This window comes from Oryzias melastigma, unplaced genomic scaffold, assembly GCF_002922805.2.
Source record: "Oryzias melastigma strain HK-1 unplaced genomic scaffold, ASM292280v2 sc00232, whole genome shotgun sequence".
Taxonomy (NCBI): Eukaryota; Metazoa; Chordata; class Actinopteri; order Beloniformes; family Adrianichthyidae; genus Oryzias; species Oryzias melastigma.
In genome coordinates, this window is record NW_023416885.1 from 554,453 (window position 1) to 570,594 (window position 16,142).

Here is a 16,142-nt window from a genome sequence, read left to right on the forward strand (position 1 = left end):
CAACTTTGATCTTTGCTATATGGTTGAATGTGCTTCATAGATTACATTTTTAAATGTAGGAATTTAAAATGAATGCTTCCTTGACATGTTAAGATCAGAATAATAAATTCTAATCTCATTAACCACCAACCTTTTAAACCAAAATCCTTTTGGAAAACCAAATGAGCCCATAAAAATGTAAACTTAAGAACTAATTAAAGCCGCAAGCGGCGTTGGATGGCCCGCAGTCGCTACCCGCCCTCACCCTCGCTGCCCACTCCCTCGCCGCTCTCTCCCTCGCCGCCCGCCCTCTCCAGATTGACGTTAGTTTCGCAAGAATCGGCCAATCTCCTTAGCAACGGAGGTAACTGGCTAATCACGCCCACATTCCTTATATGGTCATATTCTATGATATTATACCTGTTACAGCTTAAACCTGGGATCAACATTGTAAAGTCTCATAGCAACTAATTTGACAAGCAGCAGCAGCAGCAGCAGCAGAACACACGGAGCCAATTCTGTCAGCTCCTGAGCAGGTGGACATATGTACCCAATGAAGTGGCCAGTGAGTGTACATGGGTTTGTTTGCAAGAGGGGAGCTTGTGGCCCGCTAACAGTAGCAGCTGTGTATAGCTAAAGGCTTTTTCCAAAAGAATGTTTTCATCTGCTCCTGATGGATAATTATTTGAAAAAAGAAATGCTCGGAAATCAAAATTTAAGCTAAATTTTCTTCATATATTAATGAATTTATATAATGCATTTTCTTCAGTCATCAGAAATGTACAAGAATGTTAAAAGCAAAACACAATCTTCCTTGATGTGGGTCTTTAAAAGATGGGTGTCAATGTACCTGTTACTAATTAAAAAAAAAAAAAAAGTTAGTAATCCTGATGTTGCTATCCAACATCATACCCTATATAAAAAGGAAATAGGCTAATCCAGGGCTGCCCTTTCCTGGTCCTTGAGAGCTACCACCCTGTCTGTTGTCCAAATCTCCAAGCTCTGCCAGCTGCTTATTAGCTTAGTCAGATGTCTTCACACTCTGATTGAATGAACACACCTGGTCCAGGTAATCAGCAGCAAGCAGTGCAGGGAGAGCTGGAAAACAGATCTCGAGGACCATGGGGAGCCCTGGTTGAATAGCTAGTATAAAATAAAGATAATTTGTTCAAACCTGTCTTAATATCAGGATCATATGTGTAATTAATCTTTATCTCAGTGGTCTCCTTTCTGACTTAAATACTTTTTAAACTAAGATTAAACTTTACATTCTTACGTTCAATTAAGTTTTGCTGTCTAAGCTTATTATGTCCAAAGAATTTTACAACTTAACTCGTGGTGACTTTATGTGGCCCTCTTCTTAGATTTCACCACGTGGATGAAGTAACAAGCCTGAACCGGTTTCTGAATAGAGGGTGGGCCGGTTTTAGCTGGCTACGTTACCATGGGAACGAGCGCTCTATAAATATGCTCTGGTTCTGCTGCCGGGTTTCCCAGTCAGTCAGTCAGCCTGAGAAAGATTACCTGAGGACGCGCTTCTTTCGAGAAGGGGAGATACTTATCTTTAAACTTTGGCTCTAGGTCTAATGGGCATATTCTTTGTAAATGCTTTTTCAGGTAATTTCGTTTGTCTTTTTATTCTTTTAAACCGCTGATTGTGATAGATCTTAAATATGTGTAAGCTGAAATTCGCTAGTACTGATCTGATGTTCTTTACATTTGAAAAAGCTCTAAAATATATGTTAATATCCGTTCGGGCATTCGTGCTTGTTTAATGATGACAAACACATGGTGACTAACCGAACCTCGACGTAGTTTAAAGTCGTATGGCTGAACACTGTTACAAAAGCATTACGTGGCTCTTTTTCATATTTGGTTTGCTAACTAGCTTTCTTCATTGTTAACAATGCTAAAAGAACACTGGCCTCCAACACAGGTTTTATGAAGTCAATAGTTTTGAGTTTAGACCTTTCTACTTGCCGACCCTTTGATTTGATTGTTTTTTCTTTTTTTCCCATTAATTTATTGTTTAAATGTTTTAGTAAATGGAAAAACTAATCTTGGTACATGCATTTAGCTTTCTAAGCGGAACCGGTATATTGACGTCAACATACATGTAAAGAAAATGATAGGTTCATCCTCTTAGGACGATGACGTGCCCTATTTGTAATTGGATGGTGTTTTTTTATGGGCATCGTTTTTTTTTTAAATAAACTTTATTGACAAATATTTCACAATCAGAAACATTGACATTCCACAATACGTGCCAATAACATTTTCACAGTTGCCAGGAAAATGAGCAAAACAATTAAAGCTATAAAATGCAAAACAAATCGGGCATAAAAAATAATAATAAAGGTAAATGATTCTGCTAAATTTTCAAATGTGACTATGCTTCAACTGTTCTAACAGCTTTTTTTTTTTGTTAGTGTAGGATTCAATACCATTTATATACAGTTTCATTTCTTTCTGAAAAACATAAAACAGTTTTTTGGACAGAATATTTACCCTTACGTATAAATATTTAGCCATAAGTATAAGTAAGTTGACTATATAAATGTTCTCTGCATTAAATCTCTCGAACAAAATATCCCAAAACTAATAGAATAACTTGTTATCTTACATAAGTGGATTGTTGTAAAACAAGTCAAATCTTTCCAAAATGCTTGCGTGAAAGTGAAATACCAAAAGAGATGATGTACAGTTTCTGGTGAGGAATGGCAAAATGAGCAGTTTCTATCCAGATCTTTTTTAAATTTGGTTTAAAAAAAGTGTTTCACTGGGTAAAATTTATGAATAATTTAAAAAGAAATGTCCACAATTTTGTTTGGTGATGAAATATTTGTTGTGCAGAGACCAAACCTTTTCCCATTGAGTACTACAATCAAACCTACTCCTGTAAAAAATGACTAGGGGGGGTTTTGTGGCAATCTCACTGTAAAACAGTGAACGGATGTTTTGTTTTTTCTGCTCGCTGAAATACATATTTTCCCACTCCAAGATTCAGTTATTTTGGGGAAAGAACAAGGAGTATTTGAAGGAGAACCGCTAAACAGAACTTTAACACCACTTGGGATGGCTCCAATAACTAATGCAAACTTTGCAGGGTAGACACGCAGATTATAAATGAAGAGAGACTCATTGTATGACATTAGATTACCTTGTGCATTTATAAGTAGTGTTACAAGACAAATGTTTTTTTTTTCTTCAAACCCATTTTTTAAAGAAAATACTCATGTTTTTGTGAAGAATATCTCAATTATTCCAAATATAGCAGTGCTGTGGAGAAAAATTATGTTTGTAGATCAGAGTCCACGCCAACAAAACCTGCTTATGAAAGTTAGAAAGTTTTCCTTTTTCTTAGAAGAAAGTTAGAAAGTTTTAAAGGATTTTATTTTCTATTTTAAATTTACATAATAGAAGAAATGACAGACCTCCAAGCTTATCAAATACATATTTTGGTATGAAATTCCAAAATTAAGTTTAGCTTTTTAAGATGTTTTTTAATTTTTAATTTTGAGGACATTGTTTAGACTGGAAAAGTGAATAATAATCAAGACCTCCATCTTTCCCCCATCTCCATCATTGAATTACTACTGATTTTTGAACATAGTGTATTCTATTTCTCCAAAGGAAATTAAAAAAGTATCTGATCAATCCTATTTTCATTTCATAGAGATAATGAAAAAGCACTGTAAACAAGTCTAGAGATTCTTTCTGCTTTTGCTAAGACGGCAGAACCTTTAAGTGATAGATCCTTTTGTAGCCAATGATTAAACCTATTTTGTGCTTTTACCTTGATGAGCTCCTCTCTCCCTACACTCCAGCCCGGTGCCTCAGGTCAGCTGATCAGCTTCTCCTGGGGGTACTGAGGTCCAAAAGGAAATGCAGAGGGGAACGAGCCTTTTCTGTCTGTTTTCCAAAGCTCTGGAACGCTTTGCCACTAAATATTAGACAAGCCACTTCCCTGTCCATTTTTAAAACTAGACTGAAGACTCATTTTTATAGCCAGGCTTTTATTCACATGTGAGATGTTGCTCTGATTTTACTTTCAAATTTTATTGTATGTTTTTTTACCTTCTGTGTTTTCTTTTATCATGTTCTTACCTTTTATTATGTTGCTTTTATCTTTATTCACTTATTTTAATAAATTTATTTTATTACGCTTTTTAGTTTTTAATGTTCAGCGCTTTGTTTCAATTTTAAAATTGTGTTAAAGCGCTTTATAAATAAAGATGATGATGATAATTTTGTAATCACAGGGTCATAGTTGATCAGTTCTTTGTTTTTGGTCTTTAGTTATCTCTAATCTCAAATAAGTTACAATTTCTTTGACTACTATGCAATTTATAGAGGTTAGAACACAATGTTTAAGAGGAAATAACTCGCATTTCTTTAAGTTTAGGGCATTGTGTCGTTAGAATAACTTTTCTTCGGGTCTGTTTCAGGGGTTGCTTTGCTGAAAGTTGTAGCAATCATTAACCACTGATAGTTTAGTTGCTTAAGTTTAGCTAGTAAAACACATTTTAGACTTAAGATAGCATGCTGAATTCGCTCAAGACATGTAGTGAAATTACATGTATTGACATGGACTTCTCTTCTGGCAGAATCTTCACTATAGGAAATCAAATTGCGGGTCCTCAACAGGCCCTGGCCTTGAGTCTTATTTAAAGGGCTTTAACTTCACTGGTGAGCCACCTTGGCAACAAAGGCTTGATTGACTGCAGCAACAAATTCCATCCCTTGTATCCAAGTAAGTTTTTTTTTTTTCATTTAGAACTTTGATCCAGTGCGCCCAATCTCTCTATAATTTACCAGAGAAGATCTTGTGATTGACAGAGAAGAATGCCAATGTTTTTGCTAATATACTGTATATTGACATATTTATGTTTCCTTCTAGTTTGCAAGCAAGTTACAATGAACACTGAAGTGCCCAGACTTGAATTTTCTTTCCTCGAGGAAGGTTTTTCCGCTTGGGATATTGTTGAGCAGAAGATCAATGAGTTGTCCCTGACTGTAAGCATTTTGTGCTGCCAATGATTGTATTGCCAAAGTGATATATTGTCTGTTATAGGGCTAGATAAGGAAAATTGATACCTATACCTTTGTTTTCTACTTAAAATGTTGGAATTAACCTTTGCAATTTGTTATAAATAGCTGTTTCAGTTACAACATTACAACTATAAATGAATGCATTTGTTTTATGTATTGCAGGATGACAGGGACGCTTTCTATGTCTGTGACTTGGGAGATGTTTTAAAAAAACACCTACGCTGGACAAGGGGCTTGCCGCGTGTTACTCCTTTTTATGCCGTCAAGTGCAACGACAGCCGGGCTGTTGTCATGACTCTGGCCTCTCTTGGAACTGGCTTTGATTGTGCAAGCAAGGTGTGTCAATAGAAAACTTTTACTTCTGTTACTAATCACAATATAGAGCATGTTTAGTAAACTGCTTATCTTGACAAGTTAGTGTTAACCCTTCCGCTCTCTTTGGGGTCCAGATGACTCCAACCACATATTGATGTGTGATTCCTTCCATGACAAATGTGGACAGGATTTTATGTCTGCCATGGACATTAATGAAACTCAAAAATCAATGATTAAAAAAAAAAAAATTGCACTGTCTTGTGGGGTCCAGATGACCCCACTTTTAATGTAAACAAGCCAAGGAGGGCGGAAGGTTAATGCAATTTTGTTTTCCCCTTTTAGGCAGAGATTCAGCTTGTTCAGTCTTTGGGAGTACATCCATGCAGAATAATCTATGCCAACCCTTGTAAGCAAGTTTCTCAGATGAAGTATGCATCTGCCCAAGGAGTGCAGATGATGACTTTTGATAGTGAAGTGGAACTCATGAAAGTTGCTCGTTACCATGACAATGCCAAGTAAGACTCTCTACCTTGAGGAAATCAGCATAATACTGGGCATTTTTGGTTTTTTTGTCCTAATAAGTTTGTTTCGTTATAGACTGGTGTTGCGTATTGCCACAGATGACTCAAAGTCAACTTGTCGCTTGAGTATAAAGTTTGGGGCCCCAATAAAAGTTTGTCGGGGGCTTCTGGAGCGTGCCAAGGAGCTGGGGCTGGATGTCATTGGTGTCAGCTTCCATGTTGGCAGTGGCTGCACTGATGCTGGGACCTTTGTCAAGGCAATAGCAGATGCACGCTGTGTCTTTGATATGGGTGTAAGTAAGGATTACCATATACTGCAGCTTAGAATTTTGTGAAGGCAGCACTTGGTTAAAAATAAATAAATAAAAATGCGAAACAATTATTTTAACTTGCAGGAGGAGCTGGGCTTCCAGATGGATCTTCTAGACATTGGAGGGGGGTTCCCTGGTTCTGAAGATGCGGAACTTTCATTTGAAGAGGTATGAAGCCCCGTAAAAGTTTAAAGAGTGACCAAAGAGGGAAGTTGGAGGTTGACTCCACCCACAGCCGAAATGTGAAAATCCAGCTTGGGAATTCAACTATTTATTTTAATTTGTCAAACATTTGGCAATGACCAAATTACAGCACTATTAAAGCTCCGTTTATAGAGGTCAACAGACAAAAAAAGTTGATTTAGGGTTTGGGTACTCTTTAATAAGATAAGATTGAATACGTTTAACAAAAGGAAATAACAGGTACAGGTGATTTTTATTCACACTAAGATTTGAAAACTAAGAGTAGTTTTAAATTCTAAACTGTAATTTATTTATTTTAGATCACAGCAACAATAAACCCAGCACTGGACAAATATTTTCCTGTTGACACTGGTGTGAGGATAATTGCTGAGCCCGGGCGGTTCTATGTGGCCTCTGCTTACACACTAGTTGTAAATATCATTGCCAAGAAAGTCATCGTTGATGAAGACACTACCATTGATGGTAATGTTGAATGAAGCTGCAACAACAGTTTTTTTTTAATTATTATTATTTTTATTTTGGTAATGCATTGTAATTTCATTGCATAAAGTTTTTTTTTTTTTGCAGAGGAAGACAACAAGACTTTGATGTATTACGTCAATGATGGAGTGTATGGATCTTTTAACTGCATTCTCTATGACCATGCTCACTGTTTACCAGTGTTGCATAAGGTTAGAAAAATGGAACAAAAAATCCTATGTCTGTGCACTTCTTAGCTCAGTAGTTGATTTTTTTTTTGTCTCCTTCTATTCTTTTATTTTGGACAGAAGCCTAAACATGATGAAATCATGTACTCCTGCAGTATTTGGGGCCCAACATGTGATGGCCTTGACCGCATCGTGGAGCAGTGTTGTCTACCTGACATGCAAGTTGGTGACTGGCTTGTTTTTGAAAACATGGGGGCCTACACTGTAGCTGCATCATCTACTTTTAATGGCTTTCAAAGACCTGATATTCACTACATTATGTCACGCCCTGCCTGGTGAGTTTTGAAAGCTAATCTTAATGCACTGGTTCGAAACTTTCTGTGTAACCTTATTATTTCTTTCTTCCCACCAGGCAATATGTGCAGCAGATCTTTTCCCACGGTGGGCTACCTCCTCCTCTAGAAGGGTCTTCGCTGTTAGAAATACCAGCATGCTGTAGCAGAGGGAGTACTTTCGACATGTCAACTAAGCCATGCCATGCTAACATTGTGTAACCCTTCCGTTCTCCTTAGCTGTTTACATTAAAAGTGGGGTCATCTTGACCCCACAAGACAGTGCGCTGAACTTTTTTTTATCTTTGATATTTGAGTTTCATTAATGTCCATGGCAGACACAAAATCCTGTCCACATTTGTCATGGAAGGAATCGCACATCAATATGTGGTTGGAGTCATCTGGACCCCAAAGAGAGAGGAAGGGTTAAACATATTGTAGAGCTGCAGAATGAGCTCCTTGGATAACAGCATCTTTATAATTTTGTTAAATATTGGACAAAGGCTAGTTCTTTCGATGCAAGTTACTTGTCAGGAAAAATTAGATGGACAAATTGGGAACATTTTTGTGGATATCATTGTTGATAAAAATTATGGTAAACCGCACTCTGGATGTTCCTTTGTATGCATTGAATAGTGTTACACAGCTGCTTTGCACTTGGTTCTCAGCAAGACTCTGTTTTCTGTTGAGATAATTTATCTCAAGTAAACACAGTTACATATATTAGTTTCTTACCTGAAGGGGAATCAACAATACAAACTGGAGGTGTCTATTTTAATAAAAAAAAAAAAGCATTATAATGTTGGATCTCAATGTATATTTGAGATGCCTCTTTTATTATCAGTCTTTTAAGTTTTCATGTTGTTAGTAAGAGGTAGTCAGGAATGAGTTAGTTTGTTAACTGACAGTCTGTGCGTTTGTGTTTTTTCTTCAAATATAAAGGTTCCTGTAAGTTTATCAAAGTGGCACTGTTTGATTAGCTCAATTTGTGTTAATATTGCTATTCCTGTCTAGTGCGTGAGTCACAAGAACTACATGACTATTATTTGGGTACATAAACAAAAAAAATCTTGAAGAAAAATTTAAGAAACTCGTGCAGTGAACCTTTTTTCCCCTTTTTTTATTTTTACAAGTTTTGTATTTTTATAATAAAACGTGTTGCAAGGATGTTTTATGTGTTGTGTCGTTATACGGGTACAGTTTTAATGACATTAGGATGTAATAATCCTTTCACTTTTTGTAAACTATTAATCAAGAGGTGGGGATACTGCTTGATGCAACATTTCTCTATAAAATGCTGTCTATGCTTAAGATATTCAATAATTATGGAAACTTAATGGCGGTTAGAGCGACACGCTTTAACAAAGCTCACCCAAAATCACCCCAGATTATTGCAAAAAGTATACATTTTGGGACTGATATACTTGTTCCCATAGAAGAAATCTTTGATCTGAAGGATTTTAGTTAAAACGAACCTTTCAGTGTGCTGAGACAATATTGTTTAGGAAAAAAAAAAAAAAGCCGATGCTAAGCTAGCTACCGCGCTACAAACACCTGTGACCACGACTCTACCCAGATGGAGCTAAGCAGCAACATGAAAAGGAAACCTGTTCTGAGTACTCCTACTAAAGTTTCTGCTACACCTGCCAAGATTAAACCTGTTGAACAGCATGCAGTCTCTCAGAATGAAGCTCTCACCACCACTGAAAAATTAACCTTCAAATTTGAGGACTTTGGACACCAGCTAAAAGAAAACTCCGTCATGGTGGAAAATATCTCTCGACTTGCGGAAATAAACTCAAGGGAAAGATTAAAGAGATGGAAAAAGAAGTTCCGCAACTTGTTAAAGAAAACAAAGAGCTAAAAGAAAAAGTAGCTGAAATAGAACGTTACAAAAGGCGATGGAACCTAAAACTTCAAGGATTAAAAGAAAGAGATGACGAGAACATCCGAGATGTCAGAATCAGTATCCTGTCCAAGATCTCTCAGGAGAGGAAAGAGAGGATGGACACGGTGGATTAGGTTCGAATTCCTTGGTCTTTAATTCCAGGACTTGGACACTATATGCTTGTTCTACAGGTCACTCTCTATCACCTCTCAAAGACTTGGTAGTTTTACTATAACGTTTTTGAAAAATTAGTACTTAAACTTTGCATTTTTGACGAGAAAAATGTCAAAATAGCCATCCTTGAATGTAAATGAAAATACTTTAATCAATAATTCCAGGCCTTTGACACTATATGCTTGTTCTACAGGTCACCCTTTATCACCCACAAAGACTTGTGTACTTTTACTGTATAGTTTTTGCAGAAATAGTACCTAAACTTTGCATTTTTGACGAGAAATAAGTCAAAATAGCCATTTTTGAATGAAAATAAAAATACTTTGATCAATAATTCCAGGACTTCGACACTATATGCTTGTTCTACCGGTCACCCTCTATCACCTCACAAAGACTTGTGTACTTTTACTGTACCGTTTTTGAAAAATTAGCACTTAAATTTACATTTTTGACAAGAAATATCTTAAAATAGCCATCTTTGAATATAAATAAAAATACTTTGTCCATATTTCCAGGCCTTGGACACCCTCTATCACCTCTCACTGTCCCTCTGAATGAGGAGAAAAACCCAGCAGCTTTTGAAAGACACACACGTGCAGCAGAAGTAGTCCACAAGATCACGTTTTCCATCAAGAAAGGTTCAGCCATTCAGAGAGTAGGATTATATAAGTATCTTGATTGATTGATTAGGCATTTGTACCTTAATGCTGACAGCTCTGAAGGTCAATGAGCTGTTTGGGTGAAGCGGGACAGAATTATCTCTGTATTAAAAGAAAGAAAAAAAAAACAAAGAAAGGTAGGATTAGAAAAAAAAAATGAAGTACAAGTTGATGCGCTGTTGCCTTTTGAAAAATGTAAGGGCCTCTAGTGGTGGACAGAAAGAGTTTGAAAACTTACAGCATCTGGTATTGAAGACTTTCACCCAGAAGCAGCCTCTGCTGGGTCACCTGAAGCTGCATCTCTACCCCGTGATCCCGCTGTACAAACCCGGCGAAGCACAGCTGTCCTTCACAAGTCTTGCTCGACAGGCTGTCAAAGAATCCAAGACAGTAGATCCTGTTTGGTTGAACAGGATCACTGCAGAGGAAGCTGCTAAAAAATCAGGAGGAGAATTGTGGCTCACACAATTAGTCATTACATTTGGAAAGTACTCGGGACAAACCTTCAAGTGGCTTCTTGAAAATGACATTGAATGGGTAGTTTAGCTGAATTCATATTGAAGGGAGAAACAAATGAAGCTTTGAAGTGGCAGAAAGAAAGGCTGCTGAAGCTGGTGAAGAAGTTTCCTTCAATTACAGTTCACCTGGACAGGAGAGTACAAGTAAGCATCTCTTAACACAGAACACAAGGCATGTGGTTTGTTTTAAATATGATGCTCATGTAGGATGTTCGTGTGTAATCCATACATTATAACTACATGAACAATATGGAATATTCATCCCCAGAAACACAAAGAAAAACAGGACGGAACACCTGGTGCTGCTGCTGACCGTCAAGACAATCCCGGCTACATCCAAGATGCTGAGCTTCTTACGCTAGCAGGTATTTGCGGTTTTATTACTACATCTTACTGATATGAGCGCACTACTGTGTGTTATTGTTTTTCACGTTTTATCTGTTCTCAGAGGGCATCTTGGCCTCATCTGATGTTGCCGTTTCCACCCATTTGACCACTGTCGGAAGGATTGTTTCCTGTGATGCAGAGGAGAAAGCTGCACATCTTTCAGAGGTAGGAGCTTTTTCATTTCCAAGTAAACAACGTGGTATTAATGCAAATGAGAAAACCAACAGCATCTTTAGATGTGCATTGAGTCACTAAGCGTTTTTGTTTCAGGCAGGCAAGCAGGAGGATGAGGAGGAGGAAGAGGAGGAAACGTCAAGCTTTCAATGCCCGACTGAGGCTGCTGTCATCCTTGAAGGCTGGCAGAAAACTTGGGAGCAGCTGTCGTCAGCGAACTACCAGGGCATTCCACCACAAGACGTCCGGTGGCTGAAGGAAAATGAGGATTATGGATTGTATAAAGCAGCCACAGCACATAAAACCAAAAGTGTAGAAATCGTCAGGCGGAAACTGCTGAAGGACAAGATGGAATTCAACCCTCCTCCTGTTCCGACCTATTTGGGTGGCTCAATTCCAAATATGTTTTCCTTTTTCACTGCACCTGTCCTCTTTTGGCGACCTGTTGGCATTCTGCATGCAAAAATCCGGTGCCCAAACACCAACTGCCCCGCCCCTCCAAACACCTTTCTCATCAGGAAAGTTTACTTGTCTTCTGCACAACAGGTTTGTGGCCTCAAGTCCTTTTACACTCTCCTGTCAGAGAGACTGCTGTGCACGTACTGTGAAAGGGTAAGAAATGCCGGGGAAAAAGCAGGTGACGTGAGCAGAGATCAGGACCCCCAGCAGCAGTACACCTGGCTCGCATCAAGCCCATGGATTCTAATGAATTTGGCTCCAGCAGTACAGCACATGTTTCCAGCCATACTGTGTGGAAAGCGCTCAATCGATAGAAGCGCAGTAACCTTGCTCCATGATCGAATTAACTCAGTCAGCATGAGCAAAGTGCAGCGGCTCATCCAGCAGGGACATGATGAGTGGTACATGGACTGCAGAGGCCTCTACCAGACACTCCTGTATGACGCCCACACCTTCAGAGGCAGCTCCTCCCAGAGCGGGATATTGTCATACTTGCAGCCAGCCGGGAACTACACTCCTCCAGTCAAACAGAGCCCTCTTCCATCTGCACGAGTGCTGCGTCGAGCACACATGATCTCTGAAATGGAGAAGATGCCCGTGTATCGTTCCATGATGAAGTTAAAGTTAAAGTCCCACTATTTGTCACGCACCAAGATGTGTGAAATTTGTTCTCCGCATTTGACCCATCCCCTTGGGGAGCGGTGAGCTGCAGACACACCCGCGCTCGGGAACCATTTGGTGGTTTAATCCCCCAGTCCAACTCCATAGTGCTGAGTGTCAAGCAGGGAGGCACTGGGTCCCATTTTTAGAGTCTTTGGTATGACTCGGTATGACTGGTATGACCCAATTTGGACCCACGACCTTCCAATCTCAGGGCGGACACTCCACCACAAGGCCACTGAGCTGGTTTATACTGAGCGTGACAGGGAAAATCCTGTGCATCGACGCCACAAAGCAGGTATTTGAGATATTTAGAACACAAAGGCATTCAGAGAATTGTGTAAGTACTCTGTAGTAATCACAGTTTTGTCTTCTGTTTTGTATGTGTTGCAGATACTGAGAAAGATCTACGGTGACGGCCAAGCAACAATGCAGTTCCTCACGAGTGTCTTGAACGAATGGGGTCAATTTGTGACCACCGTTGTGATGACGTCAGACTCTGAAGACTGCTACAAGAGAATGGCCCGCGGACTGACTGCCTGGTTCAAGCGCGCCCAGGCACCTGCTCCAAAAATCCTCTACGCAGACAGCCACTGCTGTTGGTAAGTTGCAATGCCGAACGCTTCTTGAACTACCTAATATGTCACATGTCATGCGGCTTTGATTTCCTCCTAAGCATGCTTGTTTAGACATTTTAAACATAACATCCTTCAAGTTAATTTACATCTCAAAAAAAGCTTTAAGTAAAAATCAAGGCATAAAAAATCCAGAAGTCACCAATGATATTTAAGAGAATAAACAGAGTATAAATGTCATCTGGTTTTAGTGACGGAGGCACGTCCATGCTGGAATCCTTGTTTGCTGACTGGATTGAAGAGGGCATGGTGATCCGGCTTGACATTCATCACTGGCTGCACCGTTGGGATGCTGTGGTAATCAGGCAGAGTCACGCCAGGTATGGAGCCTTCATGAGCGCCATGGCTGGAGCCCTGCTGGCCTACAACCAGGCAGATATGCAACTGCTGATCTCTGCTGTTCGGAATGGCAACAAAGAAATGTACTCCAAGTACAGCGATGAGGAGATGATTTCCTTTTTGAAGCCAAACCAGATCAAGAGCTACGTTCACCGTGTGACCAGGGGTGTTGAGGTAAGTCAAACACTCAATATTCTTCTGAATGTTAGCCCTCTTACTGTAATTCCACTCACACATTTATGTTACATAACAACTTCATCTTCAGATTTGTTGACTTTTTATGAGAACTATTTCTTATTATCTGTGTGTTTTATGCTTCTCTGTGTGTTTCAGAACAGCGCTGTTGCTGTCGAGTTCATCTTGGAGCAGTTCAAGGGACCAGCTGGGCTGGACATTGATGGGATCCCTTTGTTTAAGGATGACGCCGCTGTCAACAGTCACTGGTGTTACGCCCCATGTGGTCTAGGGGTGCAGGGCCTAACATAAAGGTAAATTAAATAAGTGTTTAACAAAAACACAACAAAAGTGTCCATAAAAAGTTAACAAATTTATTTACAAAGACCAAAACAATAACTAAAAGTGAAGCAAAAAGGCTTCAGGGTGAACCAAGGCCAAAACAACAAACAAAACCCCAACTAACTCAATCCAGGGAGCTTACCTGCAAAAGAAACAGTAAAAGAACGACAAACACTAACCTCTCTGGACTAACATAAACAGGAGAAAACATTTACTAAAGAAAATGGCGGTTCACCCCTACAGCTTCACCTAAATTAAACCAACACTAAACACAGAACACAGAGTGGGAACTAAACCAAACACCAAAGAAACTACAAAGTGCGCACAAATTAAAGCAGGTGGAGAAGTTCACTGAGCTGCAGTGGAGACAAGTTGCAGCCCAGCTCCCTTCTCGTGGTCTGGAGGTCCACATGGTGATTTTGAAGGCTTCCTTCTCCGGCCTCGACCAATGGGGAACCACACCTCCAGCACCACACCTGAAACAAATCAACAGAAAAACACACAAACAAAGATCCACAAAACACAAAGAAGTCCCACTCTGACAAAAATCCACAGAACCAAAAAATACAAAACCAAATACGGCCACAGCCGTAACACCCCCCAACTTAAAATAAAACTTCTTTCCCTAAAGAAGTTTTTCCTACGAGGGTGTTTACGAAGAGCTAGCCCCACACAAAATCAAACCCAACGCTAGCCCTAAGAACAAAAGCACCAGCAGCCCCCACAAATGCTAGCCAACGAACCAAACCAAATGGTAGCTGCTCCCACGAACTCTACCCACAAACAAATTAAATGCTAGCAACTCCCATGGGCCAGTGTGCCACACTAAACAGAATTAAACATTTGGTTAACAGATTTCCACACTTCAAAAAACCTTGGCAATGCGCCTTAGGTAACAGCCACACGAATGAATTGAAAATGTTACCAGCCTAGTAACATTTTTGTTGTTTGAATGAAAGGAGGAGAGCAGGTAACTGAGTTTTGGAGTCGCGAACTCCACACATGAATTATAATGCTAGAGGCCACACTGTGCTTAAAAGCACTGAAAAACGAATCTCCCAGATTCTCAAAAACGGAAAAAACCAAATGAATACTTGCTGTTTGATGAGCAAGGAAGTAGTGTCAAATCCTCCATGGCAACCCTGGTCTGGAACAATGGAGCAATGCAGTTGGGACTGCCCCTTTTCCGGCTACAGCTGCAAGAGCCTCCACCCGATTGGGGTTAGTGGCATCAGCAACAAGTGCAGCAGCCTCCACTCCCACACTGTTACCTATACCACCACCAAAATGAGTTACAGCCAGCTAAGGTCTACCTTTGGGTTGACACACTCCCTGCTCGAATCCAAAATGCTCTCAGGTTTTTACAGCAAAAGAAGTCCCCGACTTCACCAAATGTAAATTTCACAAAATGAACCATAAAGAAAAACTGTTAACCAAACAGATCCAAGTACAAACAAACTTCAAAAAACAAAAGGGATCTAGGTGGATTTAGATCCCGGACGAGCCCCCAATTTATGTTACGCCCCAGTTGGTCTAGGGGTACGGGGCTTAACATAAAGGTAAATTAAATGAAATGTGTAACAAAAAACAACAAATGTCTCCATAAAAATATAACGAATTTATTTACATGACAAAATAACCAAAAGTGCAGCAAAAAGGCTTTGGGGTGAACCAAGGCCAAAATAACAAACAAAACCCCATCTAACTCAACCCAGGGAGCTTACCTGCAAAAGAAACAGTAACAGAATGACAAACACTAACCTCCCTGGACTAACAGAAACAGGAGAAAACATTTACTAAAGAAAATGGCAGTTCACCCCTACAGCTTCACCTAAATTAAACCAACACTAAACACAGAACACAGAGTGGGACCTAACACAAAACACCAAAGAAACTACAAAGTGCACACAAATTAGAGCAGGTGGAGAAGTTCACTGAGCTGCAGTGGAGACTGGTTGCAGCCCAGCTCCCTTCTCGTGGTCTGGAGGTCCATGTGGTGCTTTTGAAGGCTCCCCTCCTTCAGGTTGAACCAATGGGGAGCCACGCCTCCAGCACCACACCTGAAAGAAATCAAAAGACAGACAGACACAAAGATCCACAAAACACAAAGATGTCCCACTCTGACAAAAATACAAGCACCAAAAGAAAATACAAAACCAAATACGGCCACAGCCGTAACACTAACAACTGCAAGCAAACATCTGAGCTGTATGCAGGTGAGACGTTTATTTAAAAAAATAGCTCTCAAAAATATGAATAACATTTAGGAAAAAAATTTTGACTTTTGTTTGCAATCTTGCAGGACCCACCTGGCATACCGTTGTACATCAGCACCAAGGTCGTGACCCTGAATGGCGTTGAGCTGAACAGGT

General features: G+C 39.6%; 2 protein-coding genes across 2 annotated transcripts; both read left to right on the forward strand.

Moving 5' to 3' along the window:
- The first annotated feature begins 1,157 nt into the window (after positions 1 to 1,157).
- odc1 (ornithine decarboxylase 1) lies at positions 1,158 to 7,646 on the forward strand. The gene is made up of 11 exons (XM_024264561.2): positions 1,158 to 1,596; positions 4,587 to 4,732; positions 4,880 to 4,995; positions 5,194 to 5,367; positions 5,689 to 5,861; positions 5,944 to 6,160; positions 6,263 to 6,346; positions 6,682 to 6,844; positions 6,950 to 7,053; positions 7,150 to 7,364; positions 7,442 to 7,646. Exons 3-11 carry the CDS (start codon positions 4,897 to 4,899, stop codon positions 7,581 to 7,583), a joined length of 1,371 nt encoding a protein of 456 aa, XP_024120329.1. The 5' UTR covers positions 1,158 to 1,596; positions 4,587 to 4,732; positions 4,880 to 4,896; the 3' UTR covers positions 7,584 to 7,646.
- Positions 7,647 to 8,672: 1,026 nt separating this feature from the next.
- Positions 8,673 to 16,142, forward strand: LOC112141438. Its single transcript, XM_024264573.2, has 7 exons — positions 8,673 to 10,965; positions 11,049 to 11,152; positions 11,258 to 12,578; positions 12,674 to 12,882; positions 13,107 to 13,428; positions 13,588 to 13,742; positions 16,073 to 16,142. Exons 3-6 carry the CDS (start codon positions 12,450 to 12,452, stop codon positions 13,738 to 13,740), a joined length of 813 nt encoding a protein of 270 aa, XP_024120341.1. The 5' UTR covers positions 8,673 to 10,965; positions 11,049 to 11,152; positions 11,258 to 12,449; the 3' UTR covers positions 13,741 to 13,742; positions 16,073 to 16,142.

Excerpts from the sequence above, each read along its gene's own strand:
- LOC112141438 (XM_024264573.2), top strand. The coding sequence starts at position 12,450 with ATGACTGGTATGACCCAATTTGGACCCACGACCTTCCAATCTCAGGGC. Across the intron at positions 12,579-12,673 it reads GCATCGACGCCACAAAGCAG|ATACTGAGAAAGATCTACGG; the intron begins GTATTTGAGATA and ends TATGTGTTGCAG. Across the intron at positions 12,883-13,106 it reads GCAGACAGCCACTGCTGTTG|TGACGGAGGCACGTCCATGC; the intron begins GTAAGTTGCAAT and ends ATCTGGTTTTAG.
- odc1 (XM_024264561.2), top strand. The coding sequence starts at position 4,897 with ATGAACACTGAAGTGCCCAGACTTGAATTTTCTTTCCTCGAGGAAGGT. Across the intron at positions 7,054-7,149 it reads GTTTACCAGTGTTGCATAAG|AAGCCTAAACATGATGAAAT; the intron begins GTTAGAAAAATG and ends TATTTTGGACAG. Across the intron at positions 7,365-7,441 it reads ATTATGTCACGCCCTGCCTG|GCAATATGTGCAGCAGATCT; the intron begins GTGAGTTTTGAA and ends TCTTCCCACCAG.